At 43.5% G+C, this 23845-nt stretch overlaps 1 protein-coding gene and 2 long non-coding RNA genes across 7 annotated transcripts in view; 1 reads left to right on the top strand and 2 right to left on the bottom strand.

Moving 5' to 3' along the window:
* Window positions 1-17609, top strand: part of LOC309633059 (phospholipid-transporting ATPase FetA-like) — a 115408-nt gene extending 97799 nt beyond the window's left edge. For all 5 annotated transcript variants that reach the window (XM_082401370.1, XM_082401371.1, XM_082401374.1 and 2 more), the window contains 13 exons: window positions 21-209; window positions 928-1043; window positions 5502-5666; window positions 7826-7937; window positions 9224-9329; window positions 9712-9859; window positions 10398-10581; window positions 12057-12280; window positions 13599-13682; window positions 15013-15258; window positions 15430-15568; window positions 16369-16499; window positions 16596-17609. In XM_082401370.1, the coding sequence (XP_082257496.1) occupies window positions 21-209; window positions 928-1043; window positions 5502-5666; window positions 7826-7937; window positions 9224-9329; window positions 9712-9859; window positions 10398-10581; window positions 12057-12280; window positions 13599-13682; window positions 15013-15258; window positions 15430-15568; window positions 16369-16499; window positions 16596-16787 (2036 nt within the window). In that variant the 3' untranslated portion in view covers window positions 16788-17609. The remainder of the gene's footprint in view (window positions 1-20; window positions 210-927; window positions 1044-5501; window positions 5667-7825; window positions 7938-9223; window positions 9330-9711; window positions 9860-10397; window positions 10582-12056; window positions 12281-13598; window positions 13683-15012; window positions 15259-15429; window positions 15569-16368; window positions 16500-16595) is intronic.
* LOC309633136 overlaps window positions 1-23845 on the bottom strand; it is a 76819-nt gene that overhangs the window by 52323 nt on the left and 651 nt on the right. The gene's annotated exons all lie outside the window — the stretch shown is intronic.
* Window positions 28-23206, bottom strand: LOC309633146. The gene is made up of 3 exons (XR_014247345.1): window positions 21258-23206; window positions 1300-1419; window positions 28-110 (listed from the first exon to the last, which is right to left on the bottom strand). It is a non-coding gene; the product is annotated as an uncharacterized lncRNA (long non-coding RNA).

Raw genomic sequence — 23845 nt, forward strand, 5'->3', positions numbered from 1 at the left:
GCTCTCTTCTCTCCTGCCAGGTGAGCTGACTTACCAGGCTCAGTCCCCAGATGAAGGTGCCCTGGTCACTGCTGCCAGGAACTTTGGCTTTGTGTTCCGTTCCCGCACATCTGATTCAGTCATGGTAGTCGAAATGGGGGAAACCAGAATCTATCAACTACTGGCTATTTTGGACTTCAACAATGTACGCAAGAGGATGTCTGTTATTGGTGGGTGCCCCTCCTAGTCAGTCCTCTCCCCTCATTTGTCTTTCATATACATTCACACGTTGACTTTCTCCTCTATCTACACACAAATGTTTTCTCCTGCCCACATGCCATTTCACAGGCACTCTGCCTCAAATACAAATACATAGCCATTCCCACTTTCTCTCTCATAATCCTTTATATTTTCTAATATACACATATGTGAGCTTACTGCCATGTGCTAGGGCCCTTATTTAGTGATCCTGGGTAGTGGCTTGTCAGAACCCTCAAAGCCAAGATAAGAACAGAGAATAAACCCATAAAGCCTGAACTTGGAATAAGAACTGGGGGCAGACAATATAGAGGAAATTAATACTATCTGCTCTCAATTAGTTTGGGCCTCAGGCTGAAGAGGAAGAAGGTCATTTTTCATCCTTGTTCCTTATTAGGTGTGGGCCTTGGTCTGGAACTTGGACTTGAGAAGCTAAATGTGATTCTGTATCAGGGTCTTCCATAGGTGATACTGAACCCATGGAAAAACTGGTTCCAAAAGGTCCTCTCTCATTCTCACCAGCCCTCACCACATCACTCATCCTGTATGACCACTCATTGAGTGCTTAGCCCCCAAAGGTGTCAGAAACAAATGTCATGGGAACAGCCTCCTGCCATCTCTCAGTGTCCCAGACAAGTTCTCATAACAGTGGACCTATATGGTTACTTTGCTTAATTTGCTTATCCTTAGTGAGGACACCTGAAGATCGCGTAATGTTATTCTGCAAGGGTGCAGACACGATCCTCTGTCAGCTGCTTCATCCATCCTGTAGATCCCTCAGAGACGTGACCATGGAACATTTAGATGTAAGTGTTTAGGTTGCAGGGGAGGGAAGCTGTGGATGGCTCTGTGTATCTGGATGTGTGTCCATATATATGTCCCCATGTCAGTGTGTTTCAGTATGGGGTAGATTGGTGTCTGTGTCTCTTTAATTGATAGAAGAATAAAAACTACCCCATTCTGTAGGATTCTCACTGACCACATTGCCAACTTCTGTGTGAAGGAGTTGGGTGGCCCAGGATCCCAGGGGCATGATGAGGATTGTGTTGTGGGAGCACTTACCACAGTCAGAACAGTTCATTCTATGATTCCTGGCTCGGGAGGTCCTGTGGTCACATCTAGAATTTGCTTCAGAGTAGGGCCTGCTGGACTTCCCTGGTGGTGCAGTGGTTAAGAATCCACCTGCCAATGCAGGGAACACGGGTTCAAGCCCTGGTCTGGGAGGATCCCACATGCCGTGGAGCAACTAAGCCTGTGCACCACAACTACTGAGCCTGCGCTCTAGAGCCCGTGAGCCACAACTACTGAGCCCTCATGCCACAACTCCTGAAGTCCTCGCGCCTAGAGCCTGTGCTCCGCAACAAGAGAAGCCACCACAGTGAGAAGCCCGTGCACCACAACGAAGAGTAGCCCCCACTCGCCGCAACTAGAGAAAGCCCGCGTGCAGCAATGAAGACCCAACTCAGTCAAAAATTAATTAATTAATTAATTAATTAATTAAAAGAATAGGGCCTGCTGGTATGGGAGGCCCCACCCCACCAGCCATGATGGGAAAAGACTGCTTTTAGGGTATGGAGCAGAAGGCACCAGGCCTGGGCTGTGTAGAGGACTGTTTGACACCATCCTCTGTTATTTACAGGATTAGAATCCCCATGGGTACCTACCTACCCCACCCCACTTCCACCCTTTAGGACTTGAGATATATCAGAAAGAGAGATTGGCTTCAGTCTGCTGACATAGAAAACCAGATTCATGCTCGCTGGGGTTTCTACCCTTAAACCTGGATATATAAAGGGTTGGGGGAATAGGACAGGGGATGTGATGGGGAAGGGGCAGATCAGAAAAATATTTTAAAGAATAAATAGGTTGGAGGAAGTGCTATTTTATTAGGCCATTTTGGCTTGGCCTCACGTTAACTCATAGAAGTCAGAGAGCAAATGGCCAAAAGGCACATGAAAAGATGTTCAGTGTCAGCCATCAGGGAAAAGCAAATCAAAAATCACAAGATACTACTTCACACCACTAGGGTAGTTAAAATCGAAAAGATGACCAGACAATAATGAGCACTGCCAAGGATATAGAGAAATTGTAACCTTCGTACATTGCTGACAGGAATGTAAAATGATGCAGCCATTTTGTAAAACAGTCTGGCATTTCCTGAAAAAGTTAAGCATAGAGTTGTCATATGACCCAGCAATTCCACTCCTAGATATATTCCCAAGAGAAATGAACATTTATATTCACACAAAAAAGTGTACACTAATATTTATAGCAGCATTATTCATAATAGCAAAAAAGTAGAAACAACCCAGATCCCCATCAATGGATGAATGGATAAATAAAATGTGATAAATCTGTACAGTGAATGTTATTCAGTCACAAAAGGGAATGACATACTTATAAATGCTACAATGTGGATAAACCTTGAAAACATTATGCTAAGAGAAAAAAGCCAGTCACAAAAGGCCAATATTTTATGATTTCATTTATATGAAATGTCCAGAATAGGCAAATCTGTAGAACAGAAAGTAGATTAGTGGTTACCAGGGGCTAGAAGAAAAGGGAATGGAAATGACTGCTGACGGGTACAGGGTTTCTTTTGGAGGTGATGAAAATGTTTGGGAATAAGATAATAGTGATGGTTGCACAACTTTATGAATATATATATATTTAAAAACCACTTAATTGTATACTTTAAAAGGTGGATTTTATGGTACATACATTGTATCTCAAGTTTTTGAAAAAGTCATTGAAGCGTCCCACATAGGACAACTCTTATGTCTTATACTGGTTTCCTGAGGCCACAGTTTTGTTTTTTTGGTGTGTGTGTGTATGTGTGTGTGTGTGTGTGTGTGTGTTTTATGGGCTACTCTGAAAACTTGTCTTTTAACCTTCCAGAACTCATGAATTAGGGTTATCTTCTCAATGAGCATTTCCACAGACTGGCTTCAAAGAGGGGTCATAAAACTACTTCAGATCTTTTGACCTGCTTCCAACCTTAACAGATACCCATAGTGGAGCCTAAAACACTACAATCTATTAACCACTGAGGATACACCTATAAGAGTCAAGTTCCAGAAACCCACTCACACAGAAGCACAGCTCCAAGCCCTCTAAGACAGGAATCCAGCAAACAGGTCACACAAAAACAAGCAGCAGTCATAATTTGGCCCCAGGGCACCAGTTTGCCCACCACAAGAGAAAAAAAAACATACAAGTAAGGGATAAGTAAAAAATAATGTTAACACAGGCTGCTAAAATATTTGTTGAATGGATTAAGAATCTGTCAGTGTATTGTTAAGCTTGCCAAGTCCTCTTATCAGTATCATGCAAAATCAGTTTCTGCCATATCTCTTCCTTCTTTTTTTTAAAATGGCTGATGTATATTTTAAATTGCTGAATATATATAGATAGATATATTTATTTATTGAGGTAAAATTGGTATATGACATATATAAGTTTCAGGGGTACACCATTATAATTTGATATTTGTATATACTTCAAAGTGATCACCACTTTGTCTAGTTATCACCCATCACCATACAATTGACCCCCTTCACCTATTTCACCCACCCCCAACCCCTTTCCCCTCTAGTAACCACCAGTCTGTTCTCTGTATCTATGAGTTTGTGTTTTGTTTGTTCATTTGTTTGTTTTTTAGATTCCACATATAAGTGAAATCATATGGTGTTTGGCCTTTCTTTATCTGATTTATTTCACATAGCATAATACCCTCAAGGTCCATCCATCTCGTCACAAATGGCAAGATTTCTACTTTTTGTGGCTGTGTAGTATTCCATTCATCAATGGACATTTAGGTTGTTTCCATATCTTGGCTGTTGTAAATAATGCTGCAGTGAACACAGGGGTGCATGTATCTTTCTGAATTAGTGATTTCATATTATTTGGATAAATACCCAGAAGTGGAATAGCTGGATCTGGATCATATGGTGATTCTATTTTTAATTATCAAAAAGACAAATAACAAGGGTTGGAGAGGATGTGGAGAAAAGGGAACCCTCATACACTGTTGTTGGGAATATAAACTGGTACAACCAATATGGAAAACAGTATGGAGATATTTCCTTTTTAAGAAGTCTCTTGAGATCTTCTCTCAGCCTTCTTTTTTATAGCTTCACCTGCCAACAGTACAGAGGTTTAAGAGATAGCATTCTCTACAGATACTGCCTTGTATTAATTTTACCTGACAGGTAACATGAAGTACTCAGGAGTTACACAGAAAACTAAGAACAAAATATCAAGATGATAAATTCTGTTTCTCTTTGCTCTTATAATGCCAAAGTGAATTATTTTGAAGCTCACTATTAAGTTATTATGGGGACTTCCCTGGCAGTCCAGTGGTTAAGACTTCACCTTCACTGCAGAGGGCACATGTTTGATCCCTGGCCGGGGAGCTAAGATCCCATGTGCCACACGGTGCAGCAGAAAAAATAAAATATAAAAAACAGTGATTATGTAGAATTGTTATTCATGTGCAATTCTCAACACACAAAATCTGCTTCTAACCCTCCTTCAGTTAAATATGAATTGTGCCCTAAACTGCCCACACTCTCACCTAGCTCTCCTTATAACCAAGAGTATACTTCCGCAAGATAGTTAGCTATGCGTGGTTAGGATATATTGGTGGCCAAAGAGCAAAAGATGCTAACTCACCCAGAGAGCATTTCAGCAGTGGCCTCATTAACACTACTGGCTATGACTAATCAACTGAGCCAACCAGCTGTAGACAAATACACAAATTTGCTATTTGAGATGCCCATTGAATACTTGATGAAGGAAGGCAGGGAGAGATGAAAATAAATGAATGTAAGCCTGTAAAAAAACAGTAACACCCTTGATTATTTGCTGTAAGAATTCCTTTTTACTTTATTACTCTCTTCTTTCTCATATTATAGACATCATTATCTTCTCTTTAGAGGGTGAATTATTATCCCAATTTTACAAGAAATAAATCTAGAAGGCGTCATTCTTTACGAGGGTCACACAGCAAATAACCTAACCGCAAGTGGAAGTTAGAATCTTCTGTCTCTCAGAAGTACTCTCAACCTTTATCCCCAGCTATGCTGGCGCCATCCTTAGGACGTTTGACTGAGAAAACTCAACAGGTGCTTTCTGGTTAGGCTAGGTACTAGCCCTGTGATACTAACCAATAAACCCTATCTTGCAGGCAGATGGAGTCTGTCATTCCTTAACTCAGCCCTAACCCAGCCCAAGTCCACTCAGTGCATACACATGTCTTCCAGGATTTTGCCAGTGACGGCCTTCGCACCCTCATGGTGGCCTACCGAGAACTGGACAATGCATTCTTCCAGGACTGGAGCAGCAAGCACAGTGAAGCCTGTCTGTCTTTGGAGAATCGGGGAGATAAAATATCAATGGGCTATGAAGAGATCGAAAAAGACCTGATGGTTAGTGTGAGGAAGCCAGGGACAGATTGGAGGCAGGATTGGGGGCAGGGGAGCAGTCAGGAGACTGATCAAGGGCTCTGAGAATGGCTTCTAGCAAATCATAGGTTCAGGCTCTCTCTGGATACTGGATACTGGATACTGGAATCCAAGCTGATTCAGGATATCTTGGATCTTTGAAATCCACAAATAAGAAAAGAATGTACTTGTTGTAAATTTCATCTTTCTGGCAATGTTTCTTATCCCAAAGCTGTCCACAGAAGCTAAGAAATCTGGAAGAAATCAGGGTCTGAATAATGTACAACTTAGATGATCCAGAACTAATTGATGGAATAATCAAGACAATAATATTCACTCATTCATTCAACATATTTATTAAGTGCCTCCTATGTGCCAGGTACTGTTTTAAGCCCTGAGCATGTAGTAGTAGGCAAAACAGACAAAAAAGTAATATATATACAGTATGTTAGGTGATGACAGTTCTATGAAAGAAAATAAAGCCAGGAAGAAAGGTAGGGAGTATCAGCATATGTGTGTGTGTTGTAGAGGGTAGAGTATAATTGCTATTTTAAATAGGGTGCTTAGTCTTTACTATGAAGGAGACATCTGAGCAGAGACCTGAAGAAGGTGGCAAACCACGCAGATCTCTGGGGAATCAGTTTTCCAGAAAGAAGGAACAGCAAGAACAAGGACCCTGAAACAGGAGCAGACCTAATTTGTTAGTAGAACAGCAAGGCAGCTCATGTGGCTGGTACAGTGTAAGTGAGGAGGAGACAACAAAAGGACATGAAACAGAGAAGCAGTAAGGGGTCTTGACAGGCCCGTATAAAGACTTATAGTGAGACATGGAAAACAGTTGAAGAGTTCAACCAGGGAAGTGATGTGATAGCTTTTAAAATGATCAGTCTGGCTGCCATGTTGAGATGATTATTACTGTAGGGGAGCAAATGCAGGCCCAGGGAGATCAATTAGAAAGTAGTTGCTGTTCCGGTTTGCAAGGCAGAAATAGAGACACAGACGTAGAGAACAAACGTATGGACACCAAGGGGGGAAAGGGGTGGGTGGAATGAACTGGGAGATTGAGATTGACCTATATACACTAATATGAATAAAATCGATAACTAATGAGAATCTGCTGTATAGGACAGGGAACTCCACTTCGCTGTACAGTAGAAACTAGCACAACATTGTAAAACAACTATACCCCAATAAAAAAAAAAAGAAAGAAAGAAAGAAAGTAGCTGTAATAGTACAGGTGAGAAATGATAATGGCTTGGACCAGGTAGAAGTAGTGGAAGTGGTGAGAAATGGTCAAATTCTGTACACTTTTAAAAGTAGCACCAACAGAATTTGCTGATGGTTTAGATTATAGAATATGATAAAAGAAGTTAAGGATGACCCCAAAATTTTTGACCAGATTGATACAGGCTCTGCTATAAAAAGAGAAATTGCTGATACCAAATGGGAAAATTTAGAGATCCCAAAGGTCACAAATCTCCTTCCATAATCAGTTCTGTGGTTAGTATTTCTAGTCTGTCCTTTTAGAGGCCTAGCAGAAATCAGTCAGTAGTTTGTCTGGCTGTTAGTTTCTCAGACCCAGTGCTGTTTCCCATCCCTGTGGTCAGTCAGTACAATTAGGGTATCACTGAGAGACGGCACGATGTTGCACCAACATACTTTCAATGTAGTGTGGGAAAGGCCTTGAAAACCTTAGAGGCCCTCAGTAGGTACAAACAAATGAAGTTCACCCAAGCCCTTTTAGAGTTGAAAGAAAAACTGGAGTTGGATTTGGGGATCCCTTGTCTGGGACCCACTGCTTTTGGAGACCAAAGCCAGGAAACGTGCTATGAAGCAAGGGAGAAGTGAGAGTGTGTTGAGAAACAGAGGATTTAGAAGTGGCACAAAGCTTCATGTACGACTTGTGCGAGTCTTTTCCCTCTTTGGTTCCTTATTTTCTGTGTTTCTAAATTTGATTTCAGTGTGTGGTTGAAAAGCTGTCTGTTGAGGGGCAGAGTGTAGTGAGGTTTATACCATTGGGGTCCTCGTGCCAGGACAGAGCCAGCTTACTAAAGAGGATGCTGAGGTGCCAGTCGAGTTGTTGGGTACCACTAAATTCAGTGAGCCTCTTCCTTTGCCTCACTCACTGATATTTCTGTTCAAAGCTGTTAGGGGCCACAGCCATAGACGACAAGCTGCAGGATGGAGTACCTGAGACGATCATCACCCTGAACAAAGCCAAAATTAAAATCTGGGTTTTAACTGGAGATAAGCAAGGTAAAGGGGAGCTCCTTGCCTGACCAATCCTCTTCCCTGTCCACCTTAGCCATTTCTTCTTTTTCTTTTTCATTTCCTTTTTTTCTTAGCCATTTATTTGACAAATACCTTATAACCCAGGTCAAGTCCTTAGAGAACACCTTCACTCCCAGTCTTGCATATAATTTGCTAAGCATATATAGTACTTTATGCCAGATACTGTATTAGGCATGGAGAACACAGAGATGAATCAGTCAGACATGGCCTCTGTCATCCAGGAACTCACAAGCTAAAAACTTTTAGGGTTGTCTTTGACTATACCCTCCCTGTTGTCCCAAAGATTTACTCTCTTACCATGTTCCACTAACTCTTCTGAAAATCCTCTTAACTATGCCACCACCCTAGTTTAGCCTTTGTACCCTGTTGGCTGTACTTCTGCAAAAACTTCGGAACTGATCTGTTTCTTGACCTTATTAATTTCAATATAGCCTACATACAACCATCAGTTTAACCTTCCTAAAATACTGCTTTTGTGATGTTACTCCTCTACTCAGGTACCTACAGCAACTTCACATGGTCAAGTCGGACTCCACTGTCTGGACTTCAAGACCTTGATAATCTGTTGCTACCTACACATCCTTATCTCCATCGTAATGTGACCATATCTTCATTATGTCCCAAACCAATTCCTATTCTATGCCCTCTGTTTGGATTGTTTCCCCATTTGAAATTATTTTTCCCCCTAAACAAATCTTACTCATCCTTTAAGGCCTTGCTCTAAGAAACTTTCTATGACAATTGCAATCTCTCCTCTGAATTTTGATACTACTTGTAGCCAAGGTTCAGGACTCAATTTAAAAAAAATTGTTTTCCTTAGTATGACTTTATTTCAAATTCCAGATTTCTTGATGCAAAGGAAAGACTACAACCTAAACATATCTCAGTCCCCCATAAAATCTAGCATAGAAACAGGCACAGTGCTGATCAAGGAAATATACCCAGATTGCCGGGAGAAGTGAATACAGATAGGAATTGCTTTAAGAAATAAGGGAAGGCTTTGTAGAGAAAGCTAAGCTAGAATGATCCTAGTTATTGATAAATAACTTGCAAGTCTGTAGCAGGTAGACAGTTTCCTCTGGATGTTTGAGTATAGTCTCCACTGGCTCACGAAAAACACGCTTTGACTGCATCCATGGCAAATATGGACATATGGGCCCTGCAGGCCACTGTTTAGTGCCTTTGTACCTGTACACTGTAAAGACCCTGTTCCAGCCAAAATGCGACCTGTGTTCCCCCTTGCCCTGCAGAGACTGCTGTGAACATTGCCTATGCCTGTAACATATTTGAGGATGAAATGGATGGGATGTTTATCGTGGAAGGCAAGGATGATGAGACAGTTCGGCGAGAACTCAGGTGCGACAGGAGGGCTGCCACAGCCTGTCCCTGGGACCAAGATTTCCCACCCATCACTTCACCCAGTGTGGCTCTTACGTTACCAGAAGGAACAGAGGAGAAATGGGGGAGGGAAAAACAAAAAACCTAAAATATTGGAGAGAATTTTGCGAAGAAGCATGAGGGCTCAAGGAGTTGGAGTGTGGAGGTGGAGAAGTGTTGTATGTAGATGGTCTGGGACCTAAGGCAGTGGCAGGTCTCAGAACGCAGTTGAGTATCAGGCCCTGGGAGGTGCTCTGCAGAGGCTCTATATCCACCTTGCTCACTTTCACTCTGGGACACATTTTCCTTCCTAAGCTCTGGGGCTTCAGGTCAGACACTAACCATTACTCTTGGCTTTCAGGTCAGCAAGGGAAAAGATGAAACCTGAGTCTCTACTGGAATCAGACCCAGTAAACAGTTACCTCACCACAAATCCCCGAATGCCCTTCAAAATACCCGAGGAGATGCCCAATGGCAACTACGGCTTAATCATCAATGGCTACAGTCTGGTGGGCAGCACAGACCTACAACTCTGTTCTCTTCTTCCAAGGAACTTTTTTCTTAGGTCCAACCCACTTCAGGGAAATTTCAAGATCCTTTTGCTATTCCATGAGTTACCCTATTCCCCCTTCCTTCAGGTGCCCTTGCCTGTCAGACACCTTTCCCCAGCCTTCTCTAGGCAGGAATAATGAGGAAAGAGAAGCCAAGGGTATAGTCCTTTCTTATCCAAATTCTTCACTACTGATGTGGCCCATCAACTAGGGGAAGGGGGGAAGTGAGCAGAACCAGGTCCTCCAAAAAATCACTTGGCCTTATAACCCAGTCAACTGATTTGACCCAGTGAGAGACCCTCACTGGTTTTCCACTGGAGGCTGGGTCAGGATGCCTAGAACTGGCTTGGGGGCTTGGCTGCCCTTGGGAGTGGAGCACCTGAGGAGTAGCTCTGCCTGACAGGGGAGTATGGAGGGGAAGGAGAGGGCCTAGGAAGGCTCTGTCCCAAGAGTCTTTTGGGGAAGCCTGGAATGTGGTTGTGTCCTGGTGCTGCAGGCCCACGCTCTAGAAGGGAACCTGGAGTTGGAACTGCTGCGAACGGCGTGCATGTGCAAGGGAGTGATCTGCTGCCGGATGACACCCCTTCAGAAGGCCCAGGTGGTAGAGCTGGTGAAGAGGTACAAGAAGGCGGTGACACTGGCCATCGGGGATGGGGCCAATGACGTCAGCATGATCAAAGGCATGTGTGGGGTTGGGGGGCTGTAGTGCCTAGCAACGGGCTTGCTCTTCCCTCCTTCCATGGGCAAAACTGATCTGGGTGGCACTGTGTTGCTGGCTCACTCTCCTGCATATCATATGTATTGTACATTTATACTGTTTTGCAGCTTCATTCATGTTCCTCTACACCTCAGTTCCCACTTGTTTACACATCATTACATCAGCCCACATCCACAGTCATGCACACACATTCAGATTCATGTACGTAACACTCACACACACTCAGATACCCATGGCTCCAATAAGAACACGTGTGCATATTCATAGAACAACAGGCTGTGCAACTACAACACCATCTTTCTGAGATGGCATCGAAGCCCACAGAAAGGACCCCTGGGCAGGAGTCGTGGTCTGTTCCTTTTTTGAAGGCTGTAGGGCTGAGCAATGTTAGACAGACTACAGGGCTGCCCAACCAGGGAATTAGCTGTGCGGCCTGATGCAGGGATCTTTTCCTCCCTGAGGCAATATTCCCAAGAGCTTGCCCTGACTCCCCTGGCTGGAGAAGAATAGCAAACTTATTGCTGCTTCGGACCAACAGAAGCAAATGGCTGAAACTGGTGCTAATTTCAGCTGAACGTTGTTAGCCTCCAGCAACTTGTGGTTCTGTGAGATATGGATAACATCTAGGGGTCCTCTAGTCCAACCTCTCTCCCCATACTGGAAACACTAGCAGATATTCCAGCCTCGGCTTCAATACTAGGAAGTGTTCTTGCTCTCTTCCCCACTTTCTAGAACTTCATTGGCTTTTAGAGCCTTAGAGGTTTCAATTATTCTGTTAAGCAATGTAATAGGTATATACCAGAAGATCAAAGAATTTGGCCTATATTACAACAGACTGATTAAAACTTTTAGAAACTTAAGTCTTACCTTCCATCAAGCATAATCCTTGCTTTATCCAGAAAAAGTCACCTTAAGCTTCCTGAAGAACTCGTTTCTTACTAACAAAGTATGTACATCACATATTCCTCCCAACAGTTGGATTTTAGCTCCTTAGATAAACTTAGGTAACTAAAAACTGTGTTAGGTTGACATTCATCCTGCATCTTTAATTGATTTAAGTGGCTTCGAGAGATAACAAGAAATTTTTACCTCAGCATCTGGGCAGTAGGGAAGAGCCCAGATGGCTCTAGTAGGTGCAAAACCATCAAGGACAGTTTTCTAGTACTAGCTGTACGTGGCGTTCTTGAGTGGCAGCATCCAAAACAAAGTGCGGATGAAGGAGTTGTTGTCTGACTTGTGGGGGAGGGGCAATCCACTAAGGAGAAAAGACTCCATAAGTAAGTGCCACCTTGAGCTGGGCCTACCAGTGTTTTTCAAACGTAAAATAAGGGGCTTATGCAACATGATCTCCTTTTACAGCCTTCCTTTTACACTTCCCAGGCTGGGAACCCAGAAGACAAGCTCTGTGACTGAGAAGTTTCTGGGGTTTCTTTGCAGCTGCCCACATTGGAGTCGGCATCAGTGGCCAGGAGGGAATGCAGGCCATGCTCAACAGCGACTACGCCTTCTCCCAGTTCCGCTATCTTCAGCGTCTACTCTTGGTCCATGGCCGCTGGTCCTATAATCGCATGTGCAAGTTTCTCAGCTACTTCTTTTACAAAAACTTTGCCTTCACTCTGGTGCACTTCTGGTATGCCTTCTACAGCGGGTTCTCTGCACAGGTAGGAGGTCAAGTGGCATTCCCCACTCTCGTCAACTGGGTCTTCTCTGATCACCCCCCACTTCAGCCAGTTCAGACCCCTTTTCTCCTCTAGAGACCTGTGTATGACATGCTGCCATCTATCCATTAAACTTCTCACCCATGATGATCCCATCTCCTAACCCTACACTTAACCTTAGATTTCTCAACACTAACTTTTCTGTCCTGGCTCTGACTTGGCCTTGACTCCTACCAACAGAACTCTCCCATGAGATATTTTCATCTTTTCCATGACATAGAGACCTAGAATTTCCAAACATATGTAATGGGGGTGGGGGTGAGATTCCTGGGTCTGGGAGGGGTTTTTTTAGGATCCAGAGTAATCTTTATGGAACAGGCTAAGTCTCAAGGGGCCTTTGGGTCTTGCCAGACAGGCTGGTTCTGGCATTTACCTGTAGCCATACTTGGAAACACAGCTTCCCTTTACTTCTCCTTCCTCACCCAGACATACCACGCTGCCAAACACACCCTATTTTTGCTCTAATGAATATGAAGTCTCCCCCACAGAAGTGGGGAGAGGTGACACTTGGATGTTGATGTTCTACGAGAAGTCCCTTTTCCTATGAGAAGTTTTTCAGGAGTCTCTCAAGGATTCCCAAAGAGAAACAACCTCAGGAATGATTATCTTGGGAGATCCCTACTACCTTTGTCACCTTGGGCTCCAGGGGAAACAGACCAGTCAGCAGACAATAGTAGGCTTGTCTACCCCTAGTGTCTAACAAAGCCAGTATGGTTTGTGGGAGGTGTATGTGTATGTATGTGTTAGTTACTGCTGACCTCTTGTGGTTAGTAAAGAAAGGAGCCCTCTCTAGGCCCAGAATGAAGCACCCAGCTGGGGAAGGGTCATTGGGTCTATTCTGCTTGCCAGTGTTAGAAAATGTCCAGGGTTATAGAAACTACTGAATGCCATAAAGCAGATAAAGAACCCAGAGGCTTACATGCCTGGGAGTGCAGCGGTACACCTAGTATTCCCTAGCAGCCACTCTGGGTCCTTTCTGTATAGGGAGGAGCAGTACAGGTCATGGTGAGGTTGGTCTAAATCAGCCTTGTCAGGTTGGCCACAAACAAGTTTGATGTGAGCTTATGCCAGCCTGGGACCCAGGGACCAAACAGAGTCTGGGGTCAGCCTTCTCAGTCAGATTTCGGAAATCCAAATCCTGCTCTAGGTTAGTATGGTGATGGGTAGGTGTAGGGCAGAAGGGCTTCTCTTGGACCTGGGAGGTGGAGCTGAGACTTTGGAGAAGAGACGAATCTAAGAAATCTCCTTGGTATTCTTCCAGACAGTTTATGATACCTGGTTTATCACTTTCTACAACCTGGTCTACACCTCCCTCCCTGTCCTGGGCTTGAGTCTGTTTGACCAGGTAAGACCAACAGCAAGCCTCTTAGGGCTGAAGCCCCTGGGCCCTTGAAGAGTATTCCCAGGAGTGAGGAGGACAGCAATAGCCAAGCTCTACAAAGTCAAATATAAATGGAATAATTTATAGAGCAAGGGAGGGAGCTGATTACCTAGAGAGGTATCACTGGATAAAGTAAAGAATCCTCTGCCACAGAGAATAATCATCAGTTGTAGAAATCCAAGTTTTCCTGTGTGAATTTTATCTTTGTAGAGAGAAACACAGAAATTGTGCTGTACAGTAAATTGAGTGTGTACAAAAGTGAAAGGAAATAGAGTTATTGGTGCAGGACTAGGTAAAGCAAGGGGCTTCAAGAAAGGAGCAACCCATAGAGAGATAGTGAGATAAGCCAATTCAGGGAGGCCTAGGTGGGAATCCCGACGGCCAAACATGGGAGTATGGGTATGATACCTTGAATCATAGGGAGTCAGCCTAGGGGATACCATTTAGCCCCCTCAGAAATTCCCTGGGCATTGAGGGTTCTGGTGCCCTACCTCTCCCTCCTCTCCTACCCAATCTCTAGTCCTGGGCACATGGAATAGAAAAGGGGCCTCCAAAGAGGAATAAGGTAGCTGAAAGAAGACATCATGGGATCATGGTTCCTGGTCTCCATCGGGGTAGGAAGGGAAATTCTCCGTGAAGTAGCTGCCAGCCTCAGAGCAACAAGAGGGGTGAATTATGTCATTCAACAGTCCTATCCAGCTTCAATGGTCTAATTCTAGGGATCCACAACCTCTCAAAACAAGCCTCCAGCTTTGTTATCCAAAGTTTCGGATTTAGGAGATGAAGATGATCCAATGTCATCCACATAGAGAATACCCTCACCTGAATTTCCCAGTAGCTATGGGAACGGGAGGAGCATCACAGAACATAGATACCTCTAAGGGACTAACTGGTCCCCATTGGCTTCCCACTTTCTTCCAACTGGCTTTTGACACAAAGGATACTCAACTAAAGGAACACTTAAAACTGGGGACTCGTGTCCCAATTGCCTCCCCATCCCAAGCTCCAGTCCTCCCTTCAGCTATTCCCAATCCTAACTGCCCCCTTTCTTAACTCCGCATCTTGCCCTTCTAGCTTTCTTCCACCACGTATATCCTTGCCTGGAGAGTAGGACTTTAGGAAGGGTCTGTGGTCACTGCTCTGTTCTCTGGTTCCACTTCTCAAGTAATGCATGAGGAAGCTCCTAGGCAGCCTAACAGCAGACTCAGTAAGGGGAGAAGCCTCTACTCTGTTAGAGATGGGATCTTCTATGGAGAGACCCTGAGCCTTCCTTCTTACCCTCTGGTGCTTCCAGGATGTGAATGAAACATGGAGCCTGCGTTTCCCAGAGCTGTATGAGCCAGGCCAGTGCAACCTCTATTTCAACAAGAAGGAATTTGTGAAGTGTTTAATGCATGGGATCTACAGTTCCTTAGTGCTGTTCTTTATCCCTATGGGGACCGTTTACAATTCAGTGCGCAATGATGGGAAGGAAATCTCCGACTACCAGTCCTTCTCCGTGATAGTGCAGACCTCCTTGCTCTGTGTGGTCACAATGCAGGTGTGGCCAGTGGTGGGGTAAGGGGATTGGGTGGGGAGCCTGTCTGGAAGAGAGGAAGGGAAGGAGGGAGGGAAGGTGGGAAGGGAGCATCCTCCTTTACAAAATTGGAGAAGGGAGGTGGCTGACAGGTCCCAGGTTATAGACTAATGAACATAAGAGGGTGCTTTTCAGATTGCCCTGGAGACAACCTACTGGACAATGATAAGCCACATCTTCACCTGGGGTAGCCTGGGTTTCTACTTTTGCATCTTATTCTTCCTGTACAGTGATGGCTTGTGCCTAATGTTCCCCAACATCTTCCAGTTCCTAGGTAAGATTCTGCCCAGTCTGTGGCAAGGGGCTGGGGCTGGGGGTGGTAGTGTGAACCAAGTACATTTGTTTAATAAATGTTTACTGAGCAGCTATTACTATGTGTTAGGCTCTGTGGATATATATATGATTATGACATGGTCTCAGCCCTAAAAGGACTCAAAATCTAGCTAGGTGAAATATTTTACCTCATTGGAGTCTCTAAGATATTTTTAAGTTTCTTAACCTAATTTGGTCTCTACAAGCATCCTGTAAGATAGACAGGGCAAGGATTATTACACCGTTTTAGAGACTGGAGGTTTTTTAAAAATGACTCAAATCTAGGTCTCCTGGTTCCCAGTCCAATGTCCTTTCTACTGTGGCATACTGCCTTCTTATCTCCCACATTAATTTCCCTGTCTCTCATCTCCACTCTGATGAGGACAAAATACAGACAGAGTAGACGTGTAGATGTAGCTGGCTCCTAACTCTTGTCAAGCCACTCATTTTTCCCTTCCAAAACCCTCTATCCCATTTTTGTGTCCAGACCAATGCTCTAGGATTCCTATAACCTACCCCCCCACTCCTGCCCTGCCCGGGCTTTAGAGGGAGACAAAGGCATGTGAATTCACAGTGACTTTGGCTGCGCCAAGGACCTAACCTCAGTGCAATCCTTTCACATTTATATTATTTCTCAGGAGACTAACTGTCTCCAAATCAATAACTTCTTTCTTTGGACTGAAGAGATACCTAAGTTCTGGCTGACAGCCCCCTTCCTCTAGGCTCTGGTTCTGCCTTTCCCTTCTGGCTCATTGTTTACAGGTGTGGCCAGGAACACTCTGAACCTGCCGCAAATGTGGCTGAGTATTGTCCTCAGCGTGGTCCTCTGTATGTTGCCTGTGATTGGGTACCAATTTCTCAAACCACTATTCTGGCCCGTCAGTGTGGACAAGGTGAGTGGAACAGGGAATCTACCCAGATGTAATTCATGACCCTCTTTGCCTTTGCCTCTGTGGATAAAAACCCTGTCCCCCATGCTTTGGCTTTAGATTATTGACAGAATTCATCATTGCATGAGACATCCACTGCCACACCCAATCCGGACCAAACTGAAACATGCAAGCTCTCGACGTTCTGCCTATGCGTTCTCCCACAAACAGGGCTTTGGGGCCCTCATCACTTCCGGCAAGACAATGAGGGCCAAAATGCCCAAGAAAAACAGCTTTCCTTTTAAAAAGTAGAGGCCTTTACGGAAGCCCTAAAGGAGTCAGTCATTGCTCTTCCTCCCTTGTATTCACACAACTTAATAAGGAGAGATTAGAGTCCCTGGAAACCAGCATAAACCTGTTCTTCCACTCTCACTCCAGGGGCTCAGCTTCTTCATTCCCTAGAAGGCTATGCCCAGGTAAGACAAGGAAAGGTAAAGGCCCCCCCGCCCCCGACATCTGTCAGAGTTAACAGCATTTCAAGAAAAAGCGATGTCAGGCCTCCCTCTACCAACCCTTCCAAGTTTTAATCCATACAAGCAAATGTGGAAATAATGGGCGAAGAGGGGGAATGTGGGGTAGGGAAAAGAAAATAGGACCTAAGAATCTTAGTTTGGGCCCTATTTCCCACATCCAGAGCAACCATAAATTTTGCCAGGGCTCCCCACAAACATATTAACCCAGGCACCCTTCTCAGGTTTATCTGAGGGATTCAGGGCCTGGGTAGCAAAAGGAAGAGGCAGCTATGAAAAGTTGGTCATAAGAAGCTAAAGGAGAGTTTCTGGACCAAAAAAAGAATGGAGGTGGTTCCTGCCTTGATAGGACAGCTCAAGATTTTGCCACCTTCTCTTCTCTTTGACCCCTTTGACCCAAGAACTGATACCTTTTCAGGCCTCAGAACTGGGAGGGGGAGACTGCAGGGGATTTTAAAAAATCTTTTCTTGAGGGACATAAGCCATAATTGGTGAACATTTGTCTTCATTCCATAAAATTATTTTGAGAAGAAACTGTATGTACTTGGGAAATTGCTTCTAACAAGTTTATAGATAAGTAATAAATTGCTGATTTTGGAGTAGAGAGATTTGTATTGTCTGTTGGGGCCCCAGTGATAATAACTTAGGCCAAGCAATATCATTGGTCCATAGACCCCTTTTGAACGAGACCAGTATTTCCCTCCCCACCCCCAACTACGTTTTCACTTCCATTCCAGTTTTTCCCCCTGCTGCTAAACTCTATCTTGGCCTCAGTATGACCACATCTTTTAACCATATAGCTCTTTGCACACCTTAAATATTAGTTCCCAAAGCTCAGGCCTAGGTTCTCTGCTCATTTTTCTTTGTACACTTTTCCTGAGTGACGACTTCTAATGTCATGACTTTATTTACCAATAGAAAAAAGATTCTCAACTCTCTCTCTATCCTAGATCTCTCTTCTGAGATACAGATCCATTTATTAAACTGACTCTAAGACCCTTCACTTAGTTGAATCTCAGGAAACTCACCAACCTGTATTAAACATTTTCCCCCAAAATTGCACCCCAGGATGTCACTACCATCATCCCATTCACCCAAAGCAGAATGATGGGAATCATACAATACTCCTCCTATATAGTCTGATGTCTAATAAGTCATCAAGTAATGTAAATTCAGCATCTTCATCATGTCTTGTTTTCAGTTCCCTCCATTATTACTACCATTGTCCTCGTTTAGACTTTGATCATCTCTGACCTGGATTACCGCATAAAATCTCCCCTCTCATCTTCCTGGTTTTCTCCTATCTAAAGTATCACCAGTACCATTTCCAGGGTTATCTTTCTGAACTGCAAACTTGATCATGTCAAGCCCCAGCTTAGCATCCTTTAAGAATTTTGCACGCCTTCAGGATCAAGGTAAAATTTGAACATATTATTATTAGGCCCTCTCTAGTCTTGTCTTCTACTTCTCCCCCATCTGCATTCACTCCAGTCATGCTATTTCTGGTCTTCATGTGGTCAAGCATGCTGTTCTCATATCCTAAAATGCTTTCCCTCACCCCCTTCTTCATCAAGCAAATTCCTAGTCACCCTTCAAAACTCGGAATATTTGGAACTAAGTAGAGGTGATGGTTGAACAACATTGTGAATGTACTAAGTGCCCATGAATCGTATACTTAAAAAGGGTTATGAGAATGTTTTATGTTATGAGAATTTTACCTCAATTTTAAAAAAATGAAGATTAGGCATTGTCTCCTGCAAGAGCTTAGCCTAATTCCTCAGTGTGACTTTTATGTATCTGTCCTATTTATTCAATTGCTCCCCTGTGTATACCTCAGTCAGTGACACTTATCACAGGGCGTTGTAATCATTGATTTACTTGTCTATTCATAACATATAATGGGCCTTTAATAAATGTCTACTGAATAAATGAACAAATAAAATGAAAGAATATTGAAATCTGCTTCTTTGACTATTTTTCTTGTTTCCCTGACTAGCACTACCACCCAGTAGCTCAAACCAAAAAACTGGAAGTCTTTCTGGACAGCTCCCTTCCATTCCTCTAATCCAATCCATTCTGTTACCAAGTTCCATATACTCTGTCTTAGAAATGTCTTCAAGTCTTTCTCTTCCTATTTGTTCCCAATCCCATTGATTTCATTGTTTCTTGCCTAGATTATGCCAACATCCTCCTCTCAGGTCTCCCTGCCTTTGATTCTGCTTCTTTCCAATCCATGATCCACACCACAGAGAGTGATTTTTCAAAAATACAAATCAGATCTTGTCATTTTCCAGTTTAAAGTCCTTTAGTGAATCATCATAGCTTTCCTGCCTTGGTGCTGCCTACCTCCCCAGCTTCATCGCCACTTTCTGCTGCACATACTAAATTATTTGCAATTCCCCAAAGGTTCCATTATCTTCAGAAACCACTGTGCCTTGGCCTTTTCTGTTCTCTCCTCTTAGAATATATTCTTTCCTTTATCTAGCTAATGTGTATTTGATCTTCAATCTCAGCGACTTTGGTCACTTCCTCTGGGAGCCTTCACTGACATCCAATTTCCTGTCAGGTTTAGATACCTGCCAAACACTAAAACTAGTTTATGACAGTATTAGTCAAGTAAGAACCTTCTTCTCCCTCCACCCTGCTCAAACCCTGGAGAAAGAAGATTAGCAAACTTGGGCATGGGAAAGAGATAGTGGGAAATGATAGACATCTACTAAGCCCCACTGAACATGGCCACCTGCAATAGGTCCAAGCTGAGAGATGGGAAAAGCTTTAAAGTATGAAGTTTAAAAAATAATTTCATTAGTGCGGACATCTTAATTATTCAAGTGAAACTTAAAGTAACAAGTACTGATTGCTACCTAAAATTGACCAGAAAATTCATGAAGTAAAAGTCTCATGAGTAGGTTAAAAGAGTGGAAGACAAAATAAAATGGTTTTATAGTTAAACTGACCCCACAAATCCCATTCTTTCAAGGTTCCAATTACACACACACACACACACACACACACATACACACACACACACACACACACTCCCTTTCATCACATTCATCCATATACAACAAATATTTATTGAGCATCTACCATGTCTGGGCACTGTTCTAGATGCTGCCAATACAGTGAAAACAACAAAAAAGGTTTCTGCTACCATGAAGCTTATGTTCTAGTAGAAGAGACAATGTCAAAGTAAACAAGATCATTCAGATCATAAGTGCCATGAAGATACTGCAACAGCTGCTTTAACATTGAGAGACTGTGAGGGGGGAGGAGTAGCTAATTTTATATTTGGTAGTCAGAAAAGGACTTTCTGAGGAAATAACATGTGACAGGAGACTTAAGTGACTAGAAGGATCTAGCTTTGCAAAAATCTAATGGAAAGACATTCCAGGCAGAGTAAATAATGTAAAGTCCTGAAGACAGGAGCAAGCTTTGTATATAAGAAACAGAAGCCTAATGTGGACAAAACATGGTGAGCAAAGGGGAGTGTGGTTAGATAGGTCTGATGAGAAGCAGTGGAGGGCTTTAAAGCCAGTTTGAAAAGATTGGTCAGGCTATTCTATGGGCAATAGGAGTGCAAAAGTGACATCAGGGAGACTATTTAGGAGGCAGTTACAGTTGTCTAGGCATGGAATGGTGGTGGCTTAGACTAGGGTTGAAGCAGTGAAAAAATAAGTGGATGAATAGAGGATATATTTTGAAGATAAAACCAAAAGACTTTGTGGGAGGGCTACAGAAGATGCAGGCACTGGTTTATCAAATGAGCCCATTGATTTACTCAATGGTGCTAAATCCATAGATTACTGACTCTTCCCACACAGCTCCTGATGATGGGGTGGGTCTAGGTGGTCCCATATTTGTGCCAGTTGACTCCACTATTCCCAGCCACAACTGGTGAAGAGTGGATATATAATCCCAATATACCTGCTCTCTCTGGGAATTAGAAATCCAAGAAACTAAGTCAGTGATGAGAATAGTTACTAAAAGGTCATATAGTTTCAGGAAGAGAGGCCTCCATTTTGAAGTGGCCATGACTTGCTATAAGTATGAAGATAAGTGGGCCAATGTGTCTAGTCTATAGAGAGAAGAATAAAGCAGATGTCCAAAGGGAAACAGACAAGACACTGTTTCATTCCAGGAGAGCACCCCGTGAGGGGTTTTCTGAAGTTGGGTTGGTGATGAGATCTTTTCACTTGAGCTAGATGGAATAGCTGCCAATAGCAAAAACAGAGAGGTGATTCCAACTTACATAGGCTTATACTTGTTCCTCATCTACAGCTTCTCAGGAACAGGGAGAGGTCACGGGACCATTTGGTTCATCCTACATCTTTTTCTTTAAGAAACTGTGGGGGAAATAACCATATTTACCACTGCCAGAAACAGAGAAACAAGGGAGCACTGTCCTAGCCCCAACATTTCCCTGTAATTCTAGCTCCAAATCTTCTAAGATATGTGCAAAGAGTTTTGGAGAAAACTCAGCGTTTGGAGGATCCTGAGAGTCATGCTAGACTATTCACTCTACTTTACCCCCAACCCCCAATGACACATTAATCATTAAGTCCTATAGATCAGGGGTCCCCAACCCCCGGCCTGCAGACCGGTACCAGTCTGCGGCCTGTTAGGAACCAGGCCACACAGCAGGAGGTGAGTGGTGGGCAAGCGAGCAAAGCTTCATCTGCCGCTCCCCATTGCTCATATTACCGCCTGAACCATCTTCACCCCCATCCGTGGAAAAATTGTCTTCCACGAAACTGGTCCCTGTTGCCAAAAAGGTTGGGGACCACTGCTATGGATTCTATACGCTTAATCTCTCTCAGATCTATCTCCTCTTATCTAACCACTCAGCCACTGTCCTAATTCAGACCCTCCCATTTCTCATCAAAATTACCACAGTCTCCTAACTGGTCTCTTTACTTTCCTCTAATTCAATATCTACACTCCAACTAGAGAGAGACTTCTAAAGTTCAAATCTATTCAAATACTGATAATAATGCAAAACATTTTTGCCCATAACAATGCAAATAATTCCTATTCCCAGTGATGCAAATTAATTTTGTCTGGTAGAGAATTTACATTTCTAAAAGTCAAATACTCATGTGAACCAGTCTTAGTGTCTTACTGGTTCTCTCATTAATTAGTGAGTTTAATATGGATTTATTTTATATTTGTATAAGACTCATGATTTTACCTTTTGAAAAATTATCCCTTAACACAAATAACAGGAGGTAACCCCCACTTGCTGAAGCCAAAAATGAGACTATATGAATGGATAGAAGGATATGTCATCAACCTAGGGCAAGAATCAAGCTGGCCTCAGTAAGAAGTAGAACCAGCTGCTGGAGGCCCCAGGAAGCTGGGGAGTAGTCTCTTTGTGTCTAGACTTGGCTCCTCTCTAGGCAACAGATTGATACTTCTCAGCAAACTGGTTTTCTCTGCTACTCAGGCCATTTGACAAGTAAAAGATGGTCACTCGGCATTCTCAAATTTCCATTATAAGTCTAACCATGAGTAAGGGTGTAATTCTCTCTCCCCCAAATCCAAATTTTCAGGGAAGGGATTCCAATTGGCCTAGTTTAGGCTAAGTCCCCACCCTGCACCATTTAACAGCAAAAACATCCAGTTTTTCATTGGTCTCCCTGGCTGATCCTAGCCCTCTCCACTTTGCCCCCAGAATTGTAGTTCTAAAATTCATATTTGATTTACCATTCCTGCCTTCACATAAAGTGTCTGTCTCTCCACTGCTTACTGGATGAGTCCCAACTCCTTAGTATGTCATGGAAGGCTCTTCATTATCACACCCCTGACCATCTCTGCTGTGCTCTCTCCATTGCGTCCCACATCTCAATCATATCAGTTGTTTTGCCCCTCTGTTCTTTTGCACATGCTGATTCCTTCACACCCTTTACCTCCCACTCATTTTTCAAGGCTCAGCTCACATGCCTTCTGTGAAGCCTGAGGATGCATGACACAGGATGACATTTATCTGCTTCCTTGACCCAACAAGCCTGGGTCTTGGAAGAGCACAGGGTCTCAGTCTCAACTCTTTCACAGAGGATGGAACCTAGTGAGGTTCTAATAACTATTTGTTGAATGACCACCTGCCCCCAACCCTCTTTGGATAGAAGAAGAAGACAACACAATCCTCAATATCCCACATACACCCTGCCTAGGAGCAGGAAGTGCATGAGTTCCGTTAAAGTAAAATTATTTTATATATACTATAAATATAAATATATAAAATTATTCATGATACTTGTTAAAGATGGTAAGACAGATTTTATTTACAGGGGCTGAGGGGGGCAGGGACCATGGAGTAGCTATAGGAACCACTGCAATGGGTGCTGCAGTGGGGGAGAGATTGAGTTCAACTCAGACCCCAACAAAGACAAGTGGTAATTTATTAGCCAAGGAGCAGGGTAGGGATAAGTGGGTGGAAAATTACAGCCTTAATCTGCTCTGGCTGCTATAATAAAACACCACAGGGACTTCACTGGTGGTCCAGTGGTTAAGATTCTGTGCTCCAAATGCAAGGGTCACGGGTTCGGTCCCTGGTTGGGGACGAAGATCCTGCATGCCCCACGACGCAGCCAAACAAAACAAAACAAGCAAACAAACAAAAAACACCACAGACTGGGTAGCTTATAAACAAATTTCTCACAGTTCTAGAGGCTGTAAGTCTGAGATCAAGGTGCCAGCATGGTTGCTAAGTGCTCTCTTGTCACAAACTTCCTCACCTGGAGGATTGGGCTAGGGAGCTCTGTGAGATCTCTTCTATAAAACTATTAATCCTAATCATGCGAGCTCCTCATGACCTAATCACCTCCCGAAGGCCCCACC

This window comes from Balaenoptera borealis (assembly GCF_965194805.1).
Source record: "Balaenoptera borealis genome assembly, chromosome: 8".
NCBI classification, from domain to species: Eukaryota; Metazoa; Chordata; class Mammalia; order Artiodactyla; family Balaenopteridae; genus Balaenoptera; species Balaenoptera borealis.